This window comes from Haliotis cracherodii, unplaced genomic scaffold (assembly GCF_022045235.1).
Source record: "Haliotis cracherodii isolate W230 unplaced genomic scaffold, xgHalCrac1.p SCAF_2, whole genome shotgun sequence".
In the NCBI taxonomy this organism is placed as follows: domain Eukaryota; kingdom Metazoa; phylum Mollusca; class Gastropoda; order Lepetellida; family Haliotidae; genus Haliotis; species Haliotis cracherodii.
In genome coordinates this window covers 71,179,158-71,197,326 of record NW_027266275.1, presented here as the reverse complement: position 1 = coordinate 71,197,326, position 18,169 = coordinate 71,179,158, and the positions used below count along the sequence as shown (strand labels likewise).

Genomic DNA, 18,169 nt, shown 5'->3' with positions numbered 1-18,169 from the left:
ACTACGTAGCTTCCGTTACCTCATTAGTCGCCATGAATATGCAGATGACCTAGTTCAGGTCGATAGAGAAAGTTTACTTGGGGAACTGCGGGTTATATCGTTGGTCATTGATAGATGGGGGTAAGGCAATATTACAACAGATGCCAGAAATATGTATCAACGGATACAACTCCTTACTTACAGCAGACAGAACATTCCGAGGAAATTGAAATTGTTTACGAAGTGAGCACTTCCTGGTTACTGATTTGCATTAATAGACAGCCGCTAAGAGGCGTGTCCCGCGTGAACTATCGGAAATCACAAATGCCGTGATACGATGAATGCCGCGGTACCATGGGGTCCGAGTATATATGATAACGGACTGTAGTATCTAGTATCACCTAACTTTATGCCTTCATAAGCATGATAAGACAATGTCATAAATGGATTTGATTGCATTTATTGAGAATAAGACTTTCTGTTAGCACCTGACAATCAATGTGGACCTGGTTTTATACATTTTGCAGATATAGATCTAGATACATGAGAACGTTTAAATAATTTATTATAAATGGAGCCAAGTTCAATGTTAAAATATGTTACAAAAGGTATCCACTTGTACCTTGGCATGATAGGTACTGTTCGTACTTTTGCCTATATGTATAATGTTACATTTATGTGAACCACTTGGTAGACTGGGGACCCAAATACTGCAGTTGACCCCTAGTCTGTCGTACAGACCCTAAAATATATATAACCAATAGAGCCCATGCAAGTCTATATTAGTGGGCAAGTCTATAGTACTCTTTTTTAATTATATCTTATTAAGCAAAATTAACACACACAAAATTCTTCAGTAAAATGCGTTCATTTCAGAGACTAGGTGTTAGTCTGCTACATATCATGGGTGGATATTTAAGAAATCCTGAGTAACGGAACTACCAGGATACGAAATGATACGGAACCGTTCCACTTACTTCGTAACCGCATGTGGCTGCATCTGCCGTGAAATCAGTGACATCGCTTGGGCGAGAAACTGTCATACATATTTGTAGCAGGAACAGCAGAGCAATAACGTACAGACTGCAAACCTCCATTTTGTTCTGTCATGTGACTTCGGTGAAAACCCCTTTCGTGTGGTGTGCGCACCAGAGGAAAGGGAACCAGTCTACTTAACGAGTTTCACTCAAGCTCCTTTCCAGCGCGTGACATCTTCGTTACACTCTCGGTAACATAGTATAGAGAGCTCCAAGAACGGAGTATCGCTGTGAGGAGCCTGTAGTTTCACTATGGGTACGCACAGTTAGCTATGCGCTTCTATATATAGACGGGAGCCTAGTAATCGCACCTGCAGTCCTTACAACATTGTAAAATAAAAGTATGCTAAGCCCATATGTTAACATTACTTTTTGTTCAATAAATATAGCATTTACAAATCACAATTACGGTTACTGAGGAGTCACATTAACCTTTAGGCTTAAATCTGCGCTACGTTATTGATGTAAGCGACTGTTCTAAGAATCATCATGGCTACTTGTCAACAGATGTAAACATGCCAATGAAGCACCGGGAACATAGCATCATTTGGCGGGATACGTGATAAAATACCTCCAAATATGGTACATAGATTGTCATAATACATATGATTGATCTTTCCTTATAATACATAGAACTGATTACATGGTCATGGGAGTTGTACACTAAATATTATTGGGATTGATTGAAACAATGTCACAATGTTTAGGCCCCTATTGTCTTGTGTAACTTATGTTAGGCACTCTGCCAATCCCCCACGAGTTTTCGTTCAAGTTACTCAATGGTTTCATTTTTGGATATTAACTGATTACCAGTCAAGAGCTACGACGTACAAGATTCATTTTCGCAAGTTAATCAAAGGTAGAACCAATGTGTTTGGCATACAGGCAGACAGACAAGAATCCTTACAACCATTTTCGGTCAAACACTCTCTGACTTATATTGTGACTAAGAATATAATATTGCATATATTTAATTACCAGGTGTGCACAGACTTACAACAAAACTGCATCCCTAATGAGGTCAACAAAATATGTCACAAGATGAGGGAGCATTCCTTCTGCGACAGCGTGTGTTGAGTGTAGGATCTGAGAGAGAGTTGGATGACTTAGCCGCAGCTCGCAGTGGGACATCAGCTGACCTGCATGCCCTGCGCCAGGTCAAGGAAACTATGGAAGACGACCATGACAATAACTCCTACTTAGACATGTATCGTCCTGGCACAGCGAAACCACCTCACCATCATCGGACAGATGATGGTGAAGAAGATTCTACTCACAGACCATCACAGGCTGACCGTGATGTCAAACACAGGGCTGCTGCAAAAGTTGGTGCTCAAAGAGCTCCTGAGCATAAAAACACTCAAAACATGAATCAGTGGAGTGTTGATGCTTCTGACAATTCGGAGAGTGGACCCACGATTGGAAGTCCTGTTAAACTTAAAGAAAGTCTCCCTGAAGTTGAGATAGTAAAAGCTGGAGCATCAAAGGGAGGCTACTCTGAAGAAGCAGGTGTAAGTGAGGGTGGTCCTCGTGGCCCCCGGTACTCTAGTCACAGAAGCTACAGTGAGATGCTGGATAACATGTCTGTTCAGGATCCATTTAATACAGACTATCAATCTTCAGGAAAATCAAAATCTAAAATTCCTAAGAAGAAGAAAAGCATTTCACAGGACCAAAGTTCAGATTCAATTCCAATGGGCAGGGTTTCAAAGCAGTTTACTAAGGAACCAAAGAAGCTGAGGAAAAAGCACCGTCATCGTCACCACCACCACCAAGGCAGCGAGTCCCTCAACAGCACTGCTACGTACGTGATCGAACCAGGCGTTGTTAACGATGGATACGAGGATTCAGGGAGCGGCTTAAGAAAAGGGAGCAAGGGTGTTGTCGATGACCATGTAAGTAACGCAACATACACATTATCCGAAGGAGAACCTGAGAGCCAGGGCTTGAAGGAAAGTTTCAACAAGCTCATGCGGAAACTTAACACAGTGAAAGTACCATCTGGGCCAGCCGAGACTGGAAGCCACTTGAACCAGGTATGCTGTTTGTCTTTACCAGTTTAGTTTATTTCATTATTGTTATGTTGTTTCATGGCCAACATGGCCCCTCCTCATACAAGGGGATGCAACTACAACAGTGTCCATAACATTACATCCCCCTTTGTTTGGAGACTTTTTGGTAAATCAATGTTGGGAACACTATAATATTTTCGCTTATCACATCTGGACAGAGAAATTGAAACAACATGCATTAAAGTACTGAGTAAACTATATAGAAGTTTACAAGGAGACCTCCCTGGCCCATCAGTGTTACAAGCACAAGTAAACTATATAGAAGTTTTCAAGGAGACCTCCCTGCCCCACCAGTGTTATGAGCATAAGTAAACTATATGGAAGTTTTCAAGGAGACCTCCCTGCCCCATCAGTGTTACGAGCACAAGTAAACTATACAGAAGTTTTCAAGGAGACGTCCCTGCCCCATCAGTGTTATGAGCATAAGTAAACTATATAGAAGTTTTCAAGGAGACCTCCCTGCCCCATCAGTGTTACGAGCACAAGTAAACCATAGTCAGTAGAAGATCTATGAATCAGGTAGAAATGACTCATTTTATTCTAACAGCATTAATTCTCTTATCATTTGGCTGATCTCAGCATTCCTATTTATTTGTTTCAGAGAGCAGTTTCTTCATTCATTTCAAGGAAAATAAAGCAACGAGAGTGTAAGAAGTTTGCAAAAGACAAAAACTCAAAGATGTAAGTCATGCTTATGATGTCTTGATATTTGGCAGGAGAGTGTTTTTCCAATATCATGTGATGATTATTGTGATTATGAACATGCTTATTGATAGCAATTACCATTGTTACAACTGACACTTATACTTATCATGCTTATTTTGTGAGCATTTATTTATATAGGGTAAAGGAATGCTTGTGTTTAATATAGTCATATATAGTCAATATTACCATGATTATAACTAGTTCTCCTGTTGATCATTACCATGATTATAGCTAGTTTTACTGTGGATTATTACCATGATTATAACCAGTTTTACAGTGGATTATTGCCATGATTATAACCAGTTTTACTGTGGATTATTACCATGATTATGACTAGTTTTACTGTAGATCATTACCATAATTATAACTAGTTTTACTGTGGATTATTACCATATTTATAACTAGTTTTACTGTGGTTATATCTAGTTATCCTGTGGATTATTACCATAATTATAACCAGTTTTTCTGTGCATCATTACCATAATTATAACTAGTTTTACTGTGGATTATTACCATACTTATAACTAGTTTTACTGTGGTTATAACTAGTTTTTCTGTGGGTCATTACCATGATTATAACTAGTTTTCCTGTGAGTCATTACCATGATTATATCGACAGTTTGCCTTTTCAGTATTATTGAACTGAACAGGTTGTTACATGGGGTATACCTTTAACTCAGGTAAACTAACTTTGTTTGGTGTAAAACTTTGACATAGTGTTGCAGTATTCCTGTTAATGATAGGTCTACATATTGCCATCCTCAATCCACACACACCTTTATGTTGTAACGTTACTTCAGTGGTGAATTTCACCTTTCTGTGCATGCTGCGTTGCTGGAACCATGGCCAGTTTACTATTCCGATTCTCGTTCAGGAACTCGTGTCTGTGCGGCCGTCCCATACAATGGCATGAAGACCGAGGCATCCACGTAGACCTGAAGAAACACGAGATCTGGAACATGAAGACACACACTGACACAATGCCGTGTGATTCCTTCGGAGAAATTCTTTTTCGAGGATTCGGTCATGATGTCTCTAACTCTCCGGTAGGTTATCCATATATACTCATGGGGGAAATAAGGGAACAATTATTCTGACATGTTCTGTATGTACTCACGGTGGGAGAAAGGAAGCAATTGTGATGTCGGATGTGTACATTTACTCATTGAAGTCACTTTGTAATCAGCACTTGCATCAGATAGACAGAATCATATCGGTATGAAGTTTTCTTGTATATAGCGGGGGCACGGGTGGCCCAGACGTCTAAGGCGCCGTGATTCGCTTCAGAGTTGCGTCCCTTGGGCACGCCAGAAACCTATGATTGTGGGTTCGAATCCCGGTTCACCCCAGTTATGTTTCTAGGTTTGTCAGCACCATACCCGTGCTCGTGGGTTTCTCCGAAGTGGTAAACATCTGAGACCTGCATCACTTCTGGCTTTCCTCCCACATTAAGCTGACATGCCGTGATATAACTGGAACACTGTTAAAAGCGGCGTTAAACCCAATTCACTCACTCACTCTTGTATATAGCGCTCTTTTTTAAATCAGACCAGACAAACTTTAGCTGCAATGTTATGTGTTCCCTTATCTATTCCAGTATATGTCTCTTGTTTCCTACAACATTTTGGATACATTGTTAATCTAGCTCCACTTCATGTTGATTCCGAGGAATCTCTCTGTTGTTTGTTGTTGGAATGTTCAATGCAGTTACATATTTGAGCTGAAACTCATTGTCAACAATGTATGTCAACAATGATTTCAGTATGTGCGTGTGGACCCCATCTGTGACCTGAACGATATCTGGACCATCTTGACAGACCTGTGGGACCTGCCCATTCCTAAACTCATCATCTCCGTGACCGGTGGCGCCAAGAGATTTGACCTGAAGCCGCGACTGCGTAAACTGTTGAAGGAGGGGCTGTGTCACGCAGCAGCAAGTACAGGTAATTAATGTTGCACATAAAAAGTAAATATTCTTACATCTATTTAAGGATCGACTGTGGATTTTTTTCGGTTTATTGAGGTAGGAATAAAAAAACTGATGTGCAAACTGTATGAATCCACAGAGTTACAATAGTTAGCACATCGGTTTTTCAACAACGAAAAACATGTGTTATCTACAATAGTTTAACCAACAACAGTGTTATATGAAAATGATGAGACTGATAAACTTTCTTGGTGCAGGAATACATACTGTGGTGTGACAGGAATCTGGTGATTGTTTAATTTATGCACATAACTTGACACGCCTACAAGTCAGTAGCCAATCAACGTAGTGTAGGATCAAAACATAGCTCATAGGACCTGTCAATCAAGGGAAGAGGCGAGAAGAACTGCAACAGTCAGACTGTAATGAACTGGAACAAATATGTCTGGGAGAAGGCAGTTGTTTCAAACGACATGATCAGTTACTGCCAGATTCAAACAGGAGAGCAGACAAAAAACAGGAGAGTGAGCCTGCATGTTTGAGGTTTCATTCCTTCTCGGCCTTCAGTCTCAAAGGGTAGTTTGGACAATGAATATTCATGAATTTCGCTAAATGTCCTGTGAATAACGATACACGTGAGCAGAAAGGGACTTCCCTCGACTGTAATATTGGGATTCCCCGAAATTCCAAAGTAATATAAGTCATCTGCTTCAGCCTGGCTTGGTCTAATTTTTTACATTCATTGGGAAACGAATGCAGTGACATGATAACATGTGACCAATTCAGCTGATCAGAATGCAGTAATTACAATGAACACAATGAAAATTGAATTATTCCCTGTTGATGTGACACTGCCTACAGCAGTGCCAGGATATATTATAGTGTTAACAACTTGTAATCAATGTATGACCATTTCACCATTAGACCGGCTAGCACTGACCACTGTTTGCCTCCAGGTGCATGGATGATCACAGGTGGGACGTCGGCGGGGGTCATGGAGTTTGTGGGGGAGGCGGTGCAGGACTACACTGCCGCTATCGGCCACCCGGAGCACAACGGGGTCGTTGCACTTGGCATAGCAACATGGGGCGTTGTGGCAAATAACTTTGCACTGGATGGTGAAGGAGTAAGTGTGTGTTTCATGTAGAGCTTGGTACATCTTCACTCAGTCAGATTTCTAGAGCTAAGGATGCATAAACCTAGCTGTCATTGCTGGAATATACCATGTGACAGTGTAGTGTCATCAGTGCCTCACTGTGACAAGAATGAATTTTGATTTTGATGTAGTACTGGCTTTTCTATACACTGGCTATTCTATAATACCAGCCATTCTGTAAAACTGACTATTCTGTAACCCCAGCTGTTCTGTAAGACCAACTGTTCTGTAACCCCAGCTGTTCTGTAACCCCAGCTGTTCTGTAAGACCAACTGTTCTGTAACCCCAGCTGTTGTGTAACCCCAGCTCTTCTGTAACCCCAGCTGTTCTGTAATCCCAGCTGTTCTGTAATCCCAGCTGTTGTGTAACCCCAGCTGTTCAGTAACCCCAGCTGTTCTGTAACCCCAGCTGTTCAGTAAGACCAACTGTTCTGTAACCCCAGCTGTTCTGTAACCCTAGCTGTTCTGTAACCCCAGCTCTTCTGTAACCCCAGCTCTTCTGTAACCCCAGCTGTTCTGTAACCCCAGCAGTTTTGTAACCCTAGCTGTTCTGTAACCCCAGCTCTTCTGTAACCCTAGCTCTTCTGTAACCCCAGCTCTTCTGTAACCCCAGCTCTTCTGTAACCCCAGCTGTTCTGTAACCCCAGCTGTTTTGTAACCCTAGCTGTTCTGTAACCCCAGCTGTTCTCTAACTCTAGCTGTTCTGTAACCCCAGCTGTTCTGTAACCCCAGCTCTTCTGTAACCTCAGCTGTTCTGTAATCCCAGCTGTTGTGTAACCGTAGCTGTTCTGTAACCCTAGCTCTTCTGTAACCCCAGCTCTTCTGTAACCCCAGCTCTTCTGTAACACCAGCTGTTCTGTAACACCAGCTGTTCTGTAACCTCAGCTCTTCTGTAACACCAGCTCTTCTGTAACCCCAGCTGTTCTGTAACCCCAGCTGTTTTGTAACCCTAGCTGTTCTGTAACCCCAGCTCTTCTGTAACCCCAGCTCTTCTGTAACCCCAGCTCTTCTGTAACCCCAGCTCTTCTGTAACCCTAGCTCTTCTGTAATCCCAGCTGTTCTGTAACCTCAGCTCTTCTGTAACCCCAGCTCTTCTGTAACCCCAGCTGTTCTGTAACCCCAGCTGTTTTGTAACCCTAGCTGTTCTGTAACCCCAGCTCTTCTGTAACCCTAGCTCTTCTGTAACCCCAGCTCTTCTGTAACCCCAGCTCTTCTGTAACCTCAGCTGTTCTGTAATCCCAGCTGTTGTGTAACCGTAGCTGTTCCGTAACCCTAGCTCTTCTGTAACCCCAGCTCTTCTGTAACCCCAGCTCTTCTGTAACACCAGCTGTTCTGTAACACCAGCTGTTCTGTAACCCCAGCTCTTCTGTAACACCAGCTCTTTTGTAACCCCAGCTGTTCTGTAACCCCAGCTGTTCAGTAAGACCAACTGTTCTGTAACCCCAGCTGTTCTGTAACCCTAGCTGTTCTGTAACCCCAGCTCTTCTGTAACCCCAGCTCTTCTGTAACCCCAGCTGTTCTGTAACCCCAGCAGTTTTGTAACCCTAGCTGTTCTGTAACCCCAGCTCTTCTGTAACCCTAGCTCTTCTGTAACCCCAGCTCTTCTGTAACCTCAGCTCTTCTGTAACCCCAGCTCTTCTGTAACCCCAGCTGTTCTGTAACCCCAGCTGTTTTGTAACCCTAGCTGTTCTGTAACCCCAGCTGTTTTGTAACCCTAGCTGTTCTGTAACCCCAGCTCTTCTGTAACCCTAGCTCTTCTGTAACCCCAGCTCTTCTGTAACCCCAGCTCTTCTGTAACCCCAGCTCTTCTGTAACCCCAGCTCTTCTGTAACCCCAGCTCTTCTGTAACCCTAGCTCTTCTGTAACCCCAGCTGTTCTGTAACCTCAGCTCTTCTGTAACCCCAGCTCTTCTGTAACCCCAGCTGTTCTGTAACCCCAGCTGTTTTGTAACCCTAGCTGTTCTGTAACCCCAGCTCTTCTGTAACCCTAGCTCTTCTGTAACCCCAGCTCTTCTGTAACCCCAGCTCTTCTGTAACCTCAGCTGTTCTGTAATCCCAGCTGTTGTGTAACCGTAGCTGTTCCGTAACCCTAGCTCTTCTGTAACCCCAGCTCTTCTGTAACCCCAGCTCTTCTGTAACACCAGCTGTTCTGTAACACCAGCTGTTCTGTAACCCCAGCTCTTCTGTAACACCAGCTCTTTTGTAACCCCAGCTGTTCTGTAACCCCAGCTGTTTTGTAACCCTAGCTGTTCTGTAACCCCAGCTCTTCTGTAACCCTAGCTCTTCTGTAACCCCAGCTCTTCTGTAACCTCAGCTCTTCTGTAACCCCAGCTCTTCTGTAACCCTAGCTGTTCTGTAACCCCAGCTGTTCTTTAACCCCAGCTCTTCTGTAACCTCAGCTGTTCTGTAATCCCATCTGTTGTGTAACCGTAGCTGTTCTGTAACCCTAGCTCTTCTGTAACCCCAGCTCTTCTGTAACCCCAGCTCTTCTGTAACACCAGCTGTTCTGTAACACCAGCTGTTCTGTAACACCAGCTGTTCTGTATTCAGGACGAAGGTCTGTTCCCCGCCACCTATGCTGTGGAGGACGTTGAGGCCACGGGGTCAGGATCGACGTCCCTGGATCACAACCACACCCACTTCATCCTCGTCGATGATGGCACGTCAGGGAAGTATGGGGCAGAGATCAAGTTCCGCACCAAGCTGGAGAGCTTCATCTCAAATAAGGTGGAGACTGGAGTGTCAGAGAGTCAGAGTGAGTCCTGTACAGCCTCTAACAGATCAATGTGTCATAAATCAGGTCCTGGAAGTGCCAGTACAGAAAGGATATGATGTTATGCTTCTAGTCTGTCATGTATGATATATTGTTTTACAGGTGTGAACGTCCCGAATGTGCTGATCGTGGTGGAGGGAGGCCTGAACACGATGCGGACTGTCAGCGAATCCATCCAGCGTAACACCCCAGTGGTTGTCATCGAGGGGTCGGGCAGGGCAGCCGAGTACATTGCCCTCGGCTACAAACTCACAAAAAGCAAGGAGTAAGGACTCTTTACAATGTACACTGTAGCATTCCTTGAAGACCTGTCTAGTCACATGTAGCATTCCTTGAAGACCGGTCTAGCGACCTGTAGCATTCCTTGAAGGCCCGTCTAGCCACCTGTAGCATTTCTTGAAGACCTGTCTAGCGACCTGTAGCATTCCTTGAAGACCTGTCTAGCCACCTGTAGCATTCCTTGAAGACCTGTCTAGCTACCTGTAGCATTCCTTGAAGACCTGTCTAGCCACATGTAGCATTCCTTGAAGACCCGTCTAGTTACCTGTAGCATTCCTTGAAGACCTGTCTAGGGTCTGTAGCATTCCTTGAAGACCTGTCTAGCCACATGTAGCATTCTTTGAAGGCCTGTATAGCCACATGTAGCATTCCTTGAAGGCCTGTCTAGTTACCTGTAGCATTCCTTGAAGACCTGTCTAGCCACATGTAGCATTCCTTGAAGACCTGTCTAGCCACATGTAGCATTCCTTGAAGACCCGTCTAGTTACCTGTAGCATTCCTTGAAGACCTGTCTAGCCACATGTAGCATTCCTTGATGACCTGTCTAGCCACATGTAGCATTCCTTGAAGACCCGTCTAGTTACCTGTAGCATTCCTTGAAGACCTGTCTAGCTACCTGTAGCATTCCTTGAAGACCTGTCTAGCTACCTGTAGCATTCCTTGAAGACCTGTCTAGCTACCTGTAGCATTCCTTGAAGACCCGTCTAGTTACCTGTAGCATTCCTTGAAGACCTGTCTAGCTACCTGTAGCATTCCTTGAAGACCTGTCTAGCTACCTGTAGCATTCCTTGAAGACCTGTCTAGCCACATGTAGCATTCCTTGAAGACCCGTCTAGTTACCTGTAGCATTCCTTGAAGACATGTCTAGCTACCTGTAGCATTCCTTGAAGACCCATCTTGTTACCTGTAGCATTCCTTGAAGACCTTTCTAGGGTCTGTAGCATTCCTTGAAGACCTGTCTTGTCACCTGTCTAGCATTTCGTACCTGTCTAGCTATATCGTTTGAAGAAACAGTACTCTGGTTATTGTCAGTGAGAGTTATACATCCATTACAATAGTAGCGCAATTGTGGCTTAAATTCTCTCAATACTAATTTCTATTGCAATGCCCTGGTAGTCTCCCTTGATACACTGCACATAACATGAACAATACATAAAGAACCCATGAAGAATCCATCAACAACCCATTTGGAAGGACAGACCATATAAATAGGGCCAGTGATGTATGTATATTGGTATTTTCAGTGAGGAGAAGAGCTCCTTTCCTCGAGACTTCAATGCTATTATGACGGAGAAAGCTCGTAAGATGTTTGTGTGGAAGTCAACTGACTCCGAAGTGGACAAGAAGATTCAGGAGTGTCTACTCAACCTCAGGGACTGCCTGGAGAATCGCAGACTGGTCAGTTGTACACCAGTACCGTGTTCACCTCACATGTCTAGTGTTCACCTCACATGTCTAGTGTTCACCTCACATGTCTAGTGTTCACCTCACATGTCTAGTGTTCACCTCATATGTCTAGTGTTCACCTCACATGTCAAATGTTCACCTCACATGTCAAGTGTTCGCCTCACATGTCTAGTGTTCACCTAACATGTCTAGTGTTCACCTAACATGTCTAGTGTTCACCTCACATGTCTAGTGTTCACCTCACATATCTAGTGTTCACCTCACATATCTAGTGTTCACCTCACATGTCTAGTGTTCACCTCACATGTCTAGTGTTCACCTAACATGTCCCATGTTCACATTTCACATTTCTAGTGTTCACCTCACATGTCTAGTGTTCACATTACATGTCTAGTGTTCACCTCACATGTCTTGTGTTCACCTCACATGTCTAGTGTTCACATTACATGTCTAGTGTTCACCTCACATGTCTAGTGTTCACCTAACATGTCCCATGTTCACATCTCACATGTCTAGTGTTCACATTACATGTCTAGTGTTCACATTACATATCTAGTGTTCACCTCACATGTCTAGTGTTCACCTCACATGTCTAGTGTTCACATCACATGTCTAGAGTTCATCTCACGTGTCTAGTGTTCACCTCATATGTCTAGTGTTCACCTCACATGTCTAGTGTTCACCTCACATGTCTAATGTTCACATCGCATGTCCCGTGTTCACCTCACATGTCTAGTGTTCACATCGCATGTCCCGTGTTCACCTCACATGTCTAATGTTCACATCACATGTCTAGTGTTCACATCTCATGCGTAGTGTTCACATCAGTTTAAATTGTTTGGTAACTGATGATCGAACTATTCCTACATGTTTACTTCCCTGTTTCCATGATGCAGGTGCCAACAACAAGTGGTTGTTGTTTTCATTAAAATGAGAATTATTATTTTTACAATTAAACAGCCCTCTTAATAGTACATTCTTTATATTAAGTTGTCATTTTAGTCCTAACTTCAGAACTCTAGGGGGTTTGAAAGTAAAATTGCATAAATTTTGTAGAAATGTTACTGTTGTACAGTTTTTCCTCTCTTTTTACAGATAAACGTGTATAACCTGGAGAATGCTGCCTCCATTCGAGACATAGACAGAGCTATTCTGTATGCTCTGTTGAAGGGTAGGAAGCCATGACCATTCTACTCCATCCGACACTATATCACATCCCCTCCTCACATCCTCTCCTCACATCCTCTCTTTCCATGTCACGATATGGCTGAAATACTGCCGATGTGACGTTAAATCTTAACTCACTCACTCACTCCTCTCTTTCCATCTTCTCCTCACATCCTTTCTTTCCATCCGCTCCACACATCACCTCCTCACATCCCCTCCTCACATCCTCTCCATCACACCCACTCTCCTCACATCCTCTCCATAACCCCCACTCTCCTCACATCCTCTCCATCACACCCACTCTCCTCACATCCTCTCCATAACCCCCACTCTCCTCACATCCTCTCCATCACCCCCACTCTCCTCACATCCTCTCCATCACACCCTCTCTCCTCACATCCTCTCCATCACCCCCACTCTCCTCACATCCTCTCCATCACCCCCACTCTCCTCACATCCTACATCCTCTCCATCGCCCCCACTCTCCTCACATCCTCTCCATCACACCCACTCTCCTCACATCCTCTCCATAACCCCCACTCTCCTCACATCATCTCCATCACCCCCACTCTCCTCACATCCTCTCCATCACACCCACTCTCCTCACATCCTCTCCATCACACCCACTCTCCTCACATCCTCTCCATCACCCCCACTCTCCTCACATCCTACATCCTCTCCATCACACCCACTCTCCTCACATCCTCTCGATCACCCCCACTCTCCTCACATCCTCTCCATCACCCCCACTCTCCTCACATCCTCTCCATCACACCCGCTCTCCACACATCCTACATCCTCTCCATCACACCCACTCTCCTCACATCCTCTCCATCACACCCACTCTCCTCACATCCTCTTCATCACACCCACTCTCCTCACATCCTACATCCTCTCCATCGCCCCCACTCTCCTCACATCCTCTCCATCACACCACTCTCATCTCACGCCCTGCCCACCTCCTCCTCACATCCTTTGCTGATGTTCCAGCCAACAGGTCCAATGCCAACTCCCAGCTGGCCCTGGCCCTTGCCTGGAACCGGTGTGACATCGCACGCCGGGAGATCTTCACCCCCACCAACCGTAAATACTGGCAGGTAGGTTGTAGTTCCTTATGGGGATTCACCCACAGTAACCACAGACACTGGCAGATAGGTCGTAGTTCCTCCAGGGGATTCACACCCAGTAACCACAGACATTGGCAGATAGGTCGTAGTTCCTCCAGGGGATTCACCCCGATAACCACAGACACTGGCAGATAGGTCGTAGTTCCTCCAGGGGATTCACCCCCAGTAACCACAGACACTGGCAGATAGGTCGTAGTTCCTCCAGGGGATTCTCATCCAGTAAACACAGACACTGGCAGATAGGTCGTAGTTCCTCCAGGGGATTCTCATCCAGTAAACACAGACACTGGCAGGTAGGTCGTAGTTCCTTATGGGGATTTTCAGGTGCAACCTTCCTTTTCCTTCACGATTGTGGCTATTCAAGGTTTCTGTTTGTATCATATTGAAGAGGAGAGCACTGCACATTTCATCAAGAAAATACTAAATTGAATCTTATCCTGACTCATACATATTTCCACACATTTCCGAAAGGTAGTAGAAACGTCCTGAACTGTTTTCCTGGATTACAGACAAGACGTCTCACCCGAAAGCACTCCTGAATTGCACATATGCATTGGAAGCACGTGACCAAGCTTGGTTACTCATCATTCTCTCATTTTTGCACTACCAGTTAGGAAATTTGTTTTCTGTGCTCTGTAATCTGAGCCATCCTGTCAAAATTAACCATTTTAGACAAAACAAATTGCTCTGATTACATTTTTCTAACCTTTATACATCATAACTAATGATGATTTTTTGTATTTGGGTTATGATTTTTCATATTTTTAGACTTAAAATTTTCCTCTGTTTTCATAATGAAATCATGTACAATATGTCATGTGCATGTTTCATCTGTTGTTCGGGTGTTCTGCGTTCCTCAACACTGCACTGCATAGAGGAGCTGTAGTTTCTTCTATCACTTAGGAGAGGAAGACTTTGCACAAAACCTAGCTCCTCATGGTGCAGAGGAAAAAGATTCGTTAGAGGAGAGATTCATCACGATCTACATCCTCCTCACTTCAATAATGAAGAAACGTGAGGTAACACCAACATTTCTTCAGAAGAAGAGAGGCATTCTAACTTCAGAGAGAAAATTCTTCTTGATCTGTCTACCTCACAGAACAACCCAGTCATCCCTGCAAATTCTTCCCCAGGCAGCAGGAGTGTCGACTCCCTTCTTAAGGGTTCATCTATTGACTAAGAAGAAATCTCCTACTATCTTGTTCGATCTCAAGAACCTTCAGTCTTTGGCGAAGAAGAAAAGTACATATCCTTCCTCAATAAAGTTTCCAACCACAGGAGAGCATGTCTACTCAAAGGTGATCACCACCACGAAGCCAGTCCGTGGAGCTTCGAAGATGCAGCCAACCATCTCCACGCATCCATAGACAGTGGTACCCACCACACTATCAGCACAGACGCACCCATGCACATTAGATCAGTCCTTGCACAGACCTTCACACATCCTCCTACATCCAGCATTCACACAGCCACAGACCTTCACACAGCCTCCAATATTCACACAGCCACGGACCTTCACACAGCCTCCAATATTCACTCAGCCACAGACCTTCACACAGCCTCCAACATCCAGCATTCACGCAGTCACAGACCTTCATGCAGTTTCCATCATTCAAACACCTCCAGCTTTCACACAGCCTCAATCTTTCAATCACACAGCCTCCAATATTCACACAGCCACAGACCTTCACACAGCCTCCAATATTCACTCAGCCACAGACCTTCACACAGCGTCCAACATCCAGCATTCACGCAGTCACAGACCTTCATGCAGTTTCCATCATTCAAACACCTCCAGCTTTCACACAGCCTCAATCTTTCACTCACGCAGCCTCCAATATTCACACAGCCACAGACCTTCACACAGCCTCCAGCATTCACACAGCCACAGACCTTCACACAGCCTCCAACATTCACTCAGCCACAGACCTTCACACAGCCTCCAACATCCAGCATTCACGCAGTCACAGACCTTCATGCAGTTTCCATCATTCAAACACCTCCAGCTTTCACACAGCCTCAAGCCACAGACCTTTACGCAGCCTCCAATATTAACACAGCCACAGACCTTTACGCTGCCTCCAATATTCACACAGCCACAGACCTTTACACAGGCTCCAGTATTCACACACCCAACAGACCTTTACGCTGCCTCCAGTATTCACACAGCCAAAGACCTTTACGCAGGCTCCAGTATTCACACAGCCACAGACCTTTACGCAGGCTCCAGTATTCACACAGCCACAGACCTTTACGCAGGCTCCAGTATTCACACAGCCACAGACCTTTACGCAGGCTCCAGTATTCACACAGCCACAGACCTTTACGCAGCCTCCAGTATTCACACAGCCACAGACCTTTACGCAGGCTCCAGTATTCACACAGCCACACACCTTCACACAGCCTCCAATATTCACACAGCCACAGACCTTTACGCAGGCTCCAGTATTCACACAGCCACGGACCTTTACGCAGCCTCCAGTATTCACACAGCCACAGACCTTTACGCAGGCTCCAATATTCACACAGCCACAGACCTTCACACAGCCTCCAATATTCACACAGCCACACACCTTCACGCAGCCTCCAATATTCACACAGCCACACACCTTCACGCAGCCTCCAATATTCACACAGCCACACACCTTCACGCAGCCTCCAATATTCACACAGCCACAGACCTTCACACAGCCTCCAATATTCACACAGCCACAGACCTTCACGCAACCTCCAGCATTCATGCAGCCTACTTTCTCCCAGCAGGGTACAATACCAGCTTCATCTACTAATTCAGATTTAGTAGCCAGCATCACACAGCAGGTTTTACTTGCTATGCAGCTGCACCTGACTCCACGTAGCCTACACCTTCAACATCATTGTCTAAAGAGAATTCTCAGATTTCTCACAGTTCATCCACAGTCCCGTTCCCTAATGCCTACCGGCTCATAGATGAGGATATGTTTGAGCAGGTATTTGAAGAGGAGACGTCATTCGGAGGATCATCCCTCCATCTATGAGAACCGTGAGCTATTAGGTTGTATCATGGATGCACTCCCCATCACTTCACCTTCTAGAGATTTTTCCCCTCTGATATTTATTGTATGAAGGGTGATGATATTGACACCTTAACTATTCCACCTATGAAACCAATTTTATATAAGTAGTAAAGCATGTGGATGCTTCCTTCACCAAGACGACAGGAACCCATGGGCTACAATCTCCTGGTTTTAATTCCAAGAAGCTCCCTTTGCATGACAGTTTTTCCCCCAGACTCCGGGCTCCGGAAATAGATGAAAAGTACACTCTTAGAATAAGACTGCCAGAGTAGTGGCTCAACTGGATACTGCCACCAGACATACACATGATGTAAGAAGATCAACAGGATGTTTCCATGTTCCCATGGGGTTATTGAACAGGTCTCAATCAAGCAGGCAGGTGGAACCCATGATAAGCCAGGGGATTCAAGCAGTTAGTATGAGTCAGGGTAAAGTAAAATATGTATTTATTACAGTAACTCATACGCTAGAGCACCCACCCTGGCACCTATACTGGCTTGGTCACATCAAAGACCATATAATAGATCCAGTGGACCTACTCGGCTCGGGTGTGTTTGTGTGAGATGTATTTCTGTTCTCCGGGAACACAGGTCAGGAAGTTTCCACTTCCTTTTGGAATGAAATGAGATAAGCATTTTGTATGAGTCAGGATAAGTATAAACAATGATAAATGATATTTGTCACATTACTTTTCTGTATACATAGTTCCAGTTTATAGAAATATCAACTATACAGGAAAGTATGTACTCAATGTTCAGAGATGATGTTTGATTTGCATGTTAATTTATGATTTTTGTGGGGTTTTGTTTTTCAGAAAATTAACTTGTACGATGCAATGGTGACAGCCTTGGTTCAAGATAGAACTGACTTCGTTCAGCTGTTCATTGACAACGGTTTGGACATTAAACGCTTCCTGACAGTGAAGACTTTGTGGAATCTCTATGCCAATGTGAGTACTGACTGTACACTGTACACAAATACATGTTGACTCATTGTACACATCCATACAGTGACCACTGTAGACTGGAGGTACGGCTGGCCCAGTCGTTGAAGGCGCCACAGGTTTCTGTGCAGAATTACATCCCTTGGGCACGCCAGGAACCTATGATCTTCAGTTCGAACCTCGGTTTACCCCAATTGTTTCTAGGTCTGTCAGCATCCTACCCGTGTTTGTGGTTTTCACCAATGTGGTAAACCTGCATCAGACCTGTAGACCTGCATCACTTTGGGTTTTCCTCACGCATTAAGCTAACACATCAAGAAATACCATATTCGGCGTAATAGGTGCCCCGCTCTAATAAGCGCCCATGGCGATATTTGCTAATATATTGGCTAGTGAACAATCCCAATTAGCACCCCTTCTGATTGATCAATGTACACAAGACTTATTTATTCATGTATAATACGCACTCATGTGTTATATGCACCCTTAATTATGGGCAGTTAAATTCTGGAAAATATCTCTGTCGTGTATGATACGCACATA

The 18,169-nt window shown here is 44.4% G+C and overlaps 2 protein-coding genes across 6 annotated transcripts in view; one reads left to right on the top strand and one right to left on the bottom strand.

Annotated features, from left to right (window-relative positions):
- The window catches only part of LOC139468449 (lysosomal alpha-mannosidase-like), a 38,904-nt gene extending 37,811 nt beyond the window's left edge, over window positions 1-1,093 (bottom strand). For all 3 annotated transcript variants that reach the window (XM_071250415.1, XM_071250414.1, XM_071250416.1), the window contains exon 1: window positions 957-1,093. In XM_071250415.1, coding sequence (XP_071106516.1) covers window positions 957-1,076 — 120 coding nt within the window. In that variant the 5' untranslated portion in view covers window positions 1,077-1,093. The remainder of the gene's footprint in view (window positions 1-956) is intronic.
- A 422-nt stretch (window positions 1,094-1,515) lies between these two features.
- LOC139469572 (transient receptor potential cation channel subfamily M member-like 2) overlaps window positions 1,516-18,169 on the top strand; it is a 40,175-nt gene continuing 23,521 nt past the window's right edge. For all 3 annotated transcript variants that reach the window (XM_071251770.1, XM_071251771.1, XM_071251769.1), the window contains exons 1-12: window positions 1,516-1,598; window positions 1,998-3,052; window positions 3,690-3,769; window positions 4,668-4,839; window positions 5,556-5,736; window positions 6,677-6,846; window positions 9,425-9,629; window positions 9,750-9,912; window positions 11,171-11,324; window positions 12,429-12,504; window positions 13,491-13,597; window positions 17,498-17,632. In XM_071251770.1, coding sequence (XP_071107871.1) covers window positions 2,048-3,052; window positions 3,690-3,769; window positions 4,668-4,839; window positions 5,556-5,736; window positions 6,677-6,846; window positions 9,425-9,629; window positions 9,750-9,912; window positions 11,171-11,324; window positions 12,429-12,504; window positions 13,491-13,597; window positions 17,498-17,632 — 2,448 coding nt within the window. In that variant the 5' untranslated portion in view covers window positions 1,516-1,598; window positions 1,998-2,047. The remainder of the gene's footprint in view (window positions 1,599-1,997; window positions 3,053-3,689; window positions 3,770-4,667; window positions 4,840-5,555; window positions 5,737-6,676; window positions 6,847-9,424; window positions 9,630-9,749; window positions 9,913-11,170; window positions 11,325-12,428; window positions 12,505-13,490; window positions 13,598-17,497; window positions 17,633-18,169) is intronic.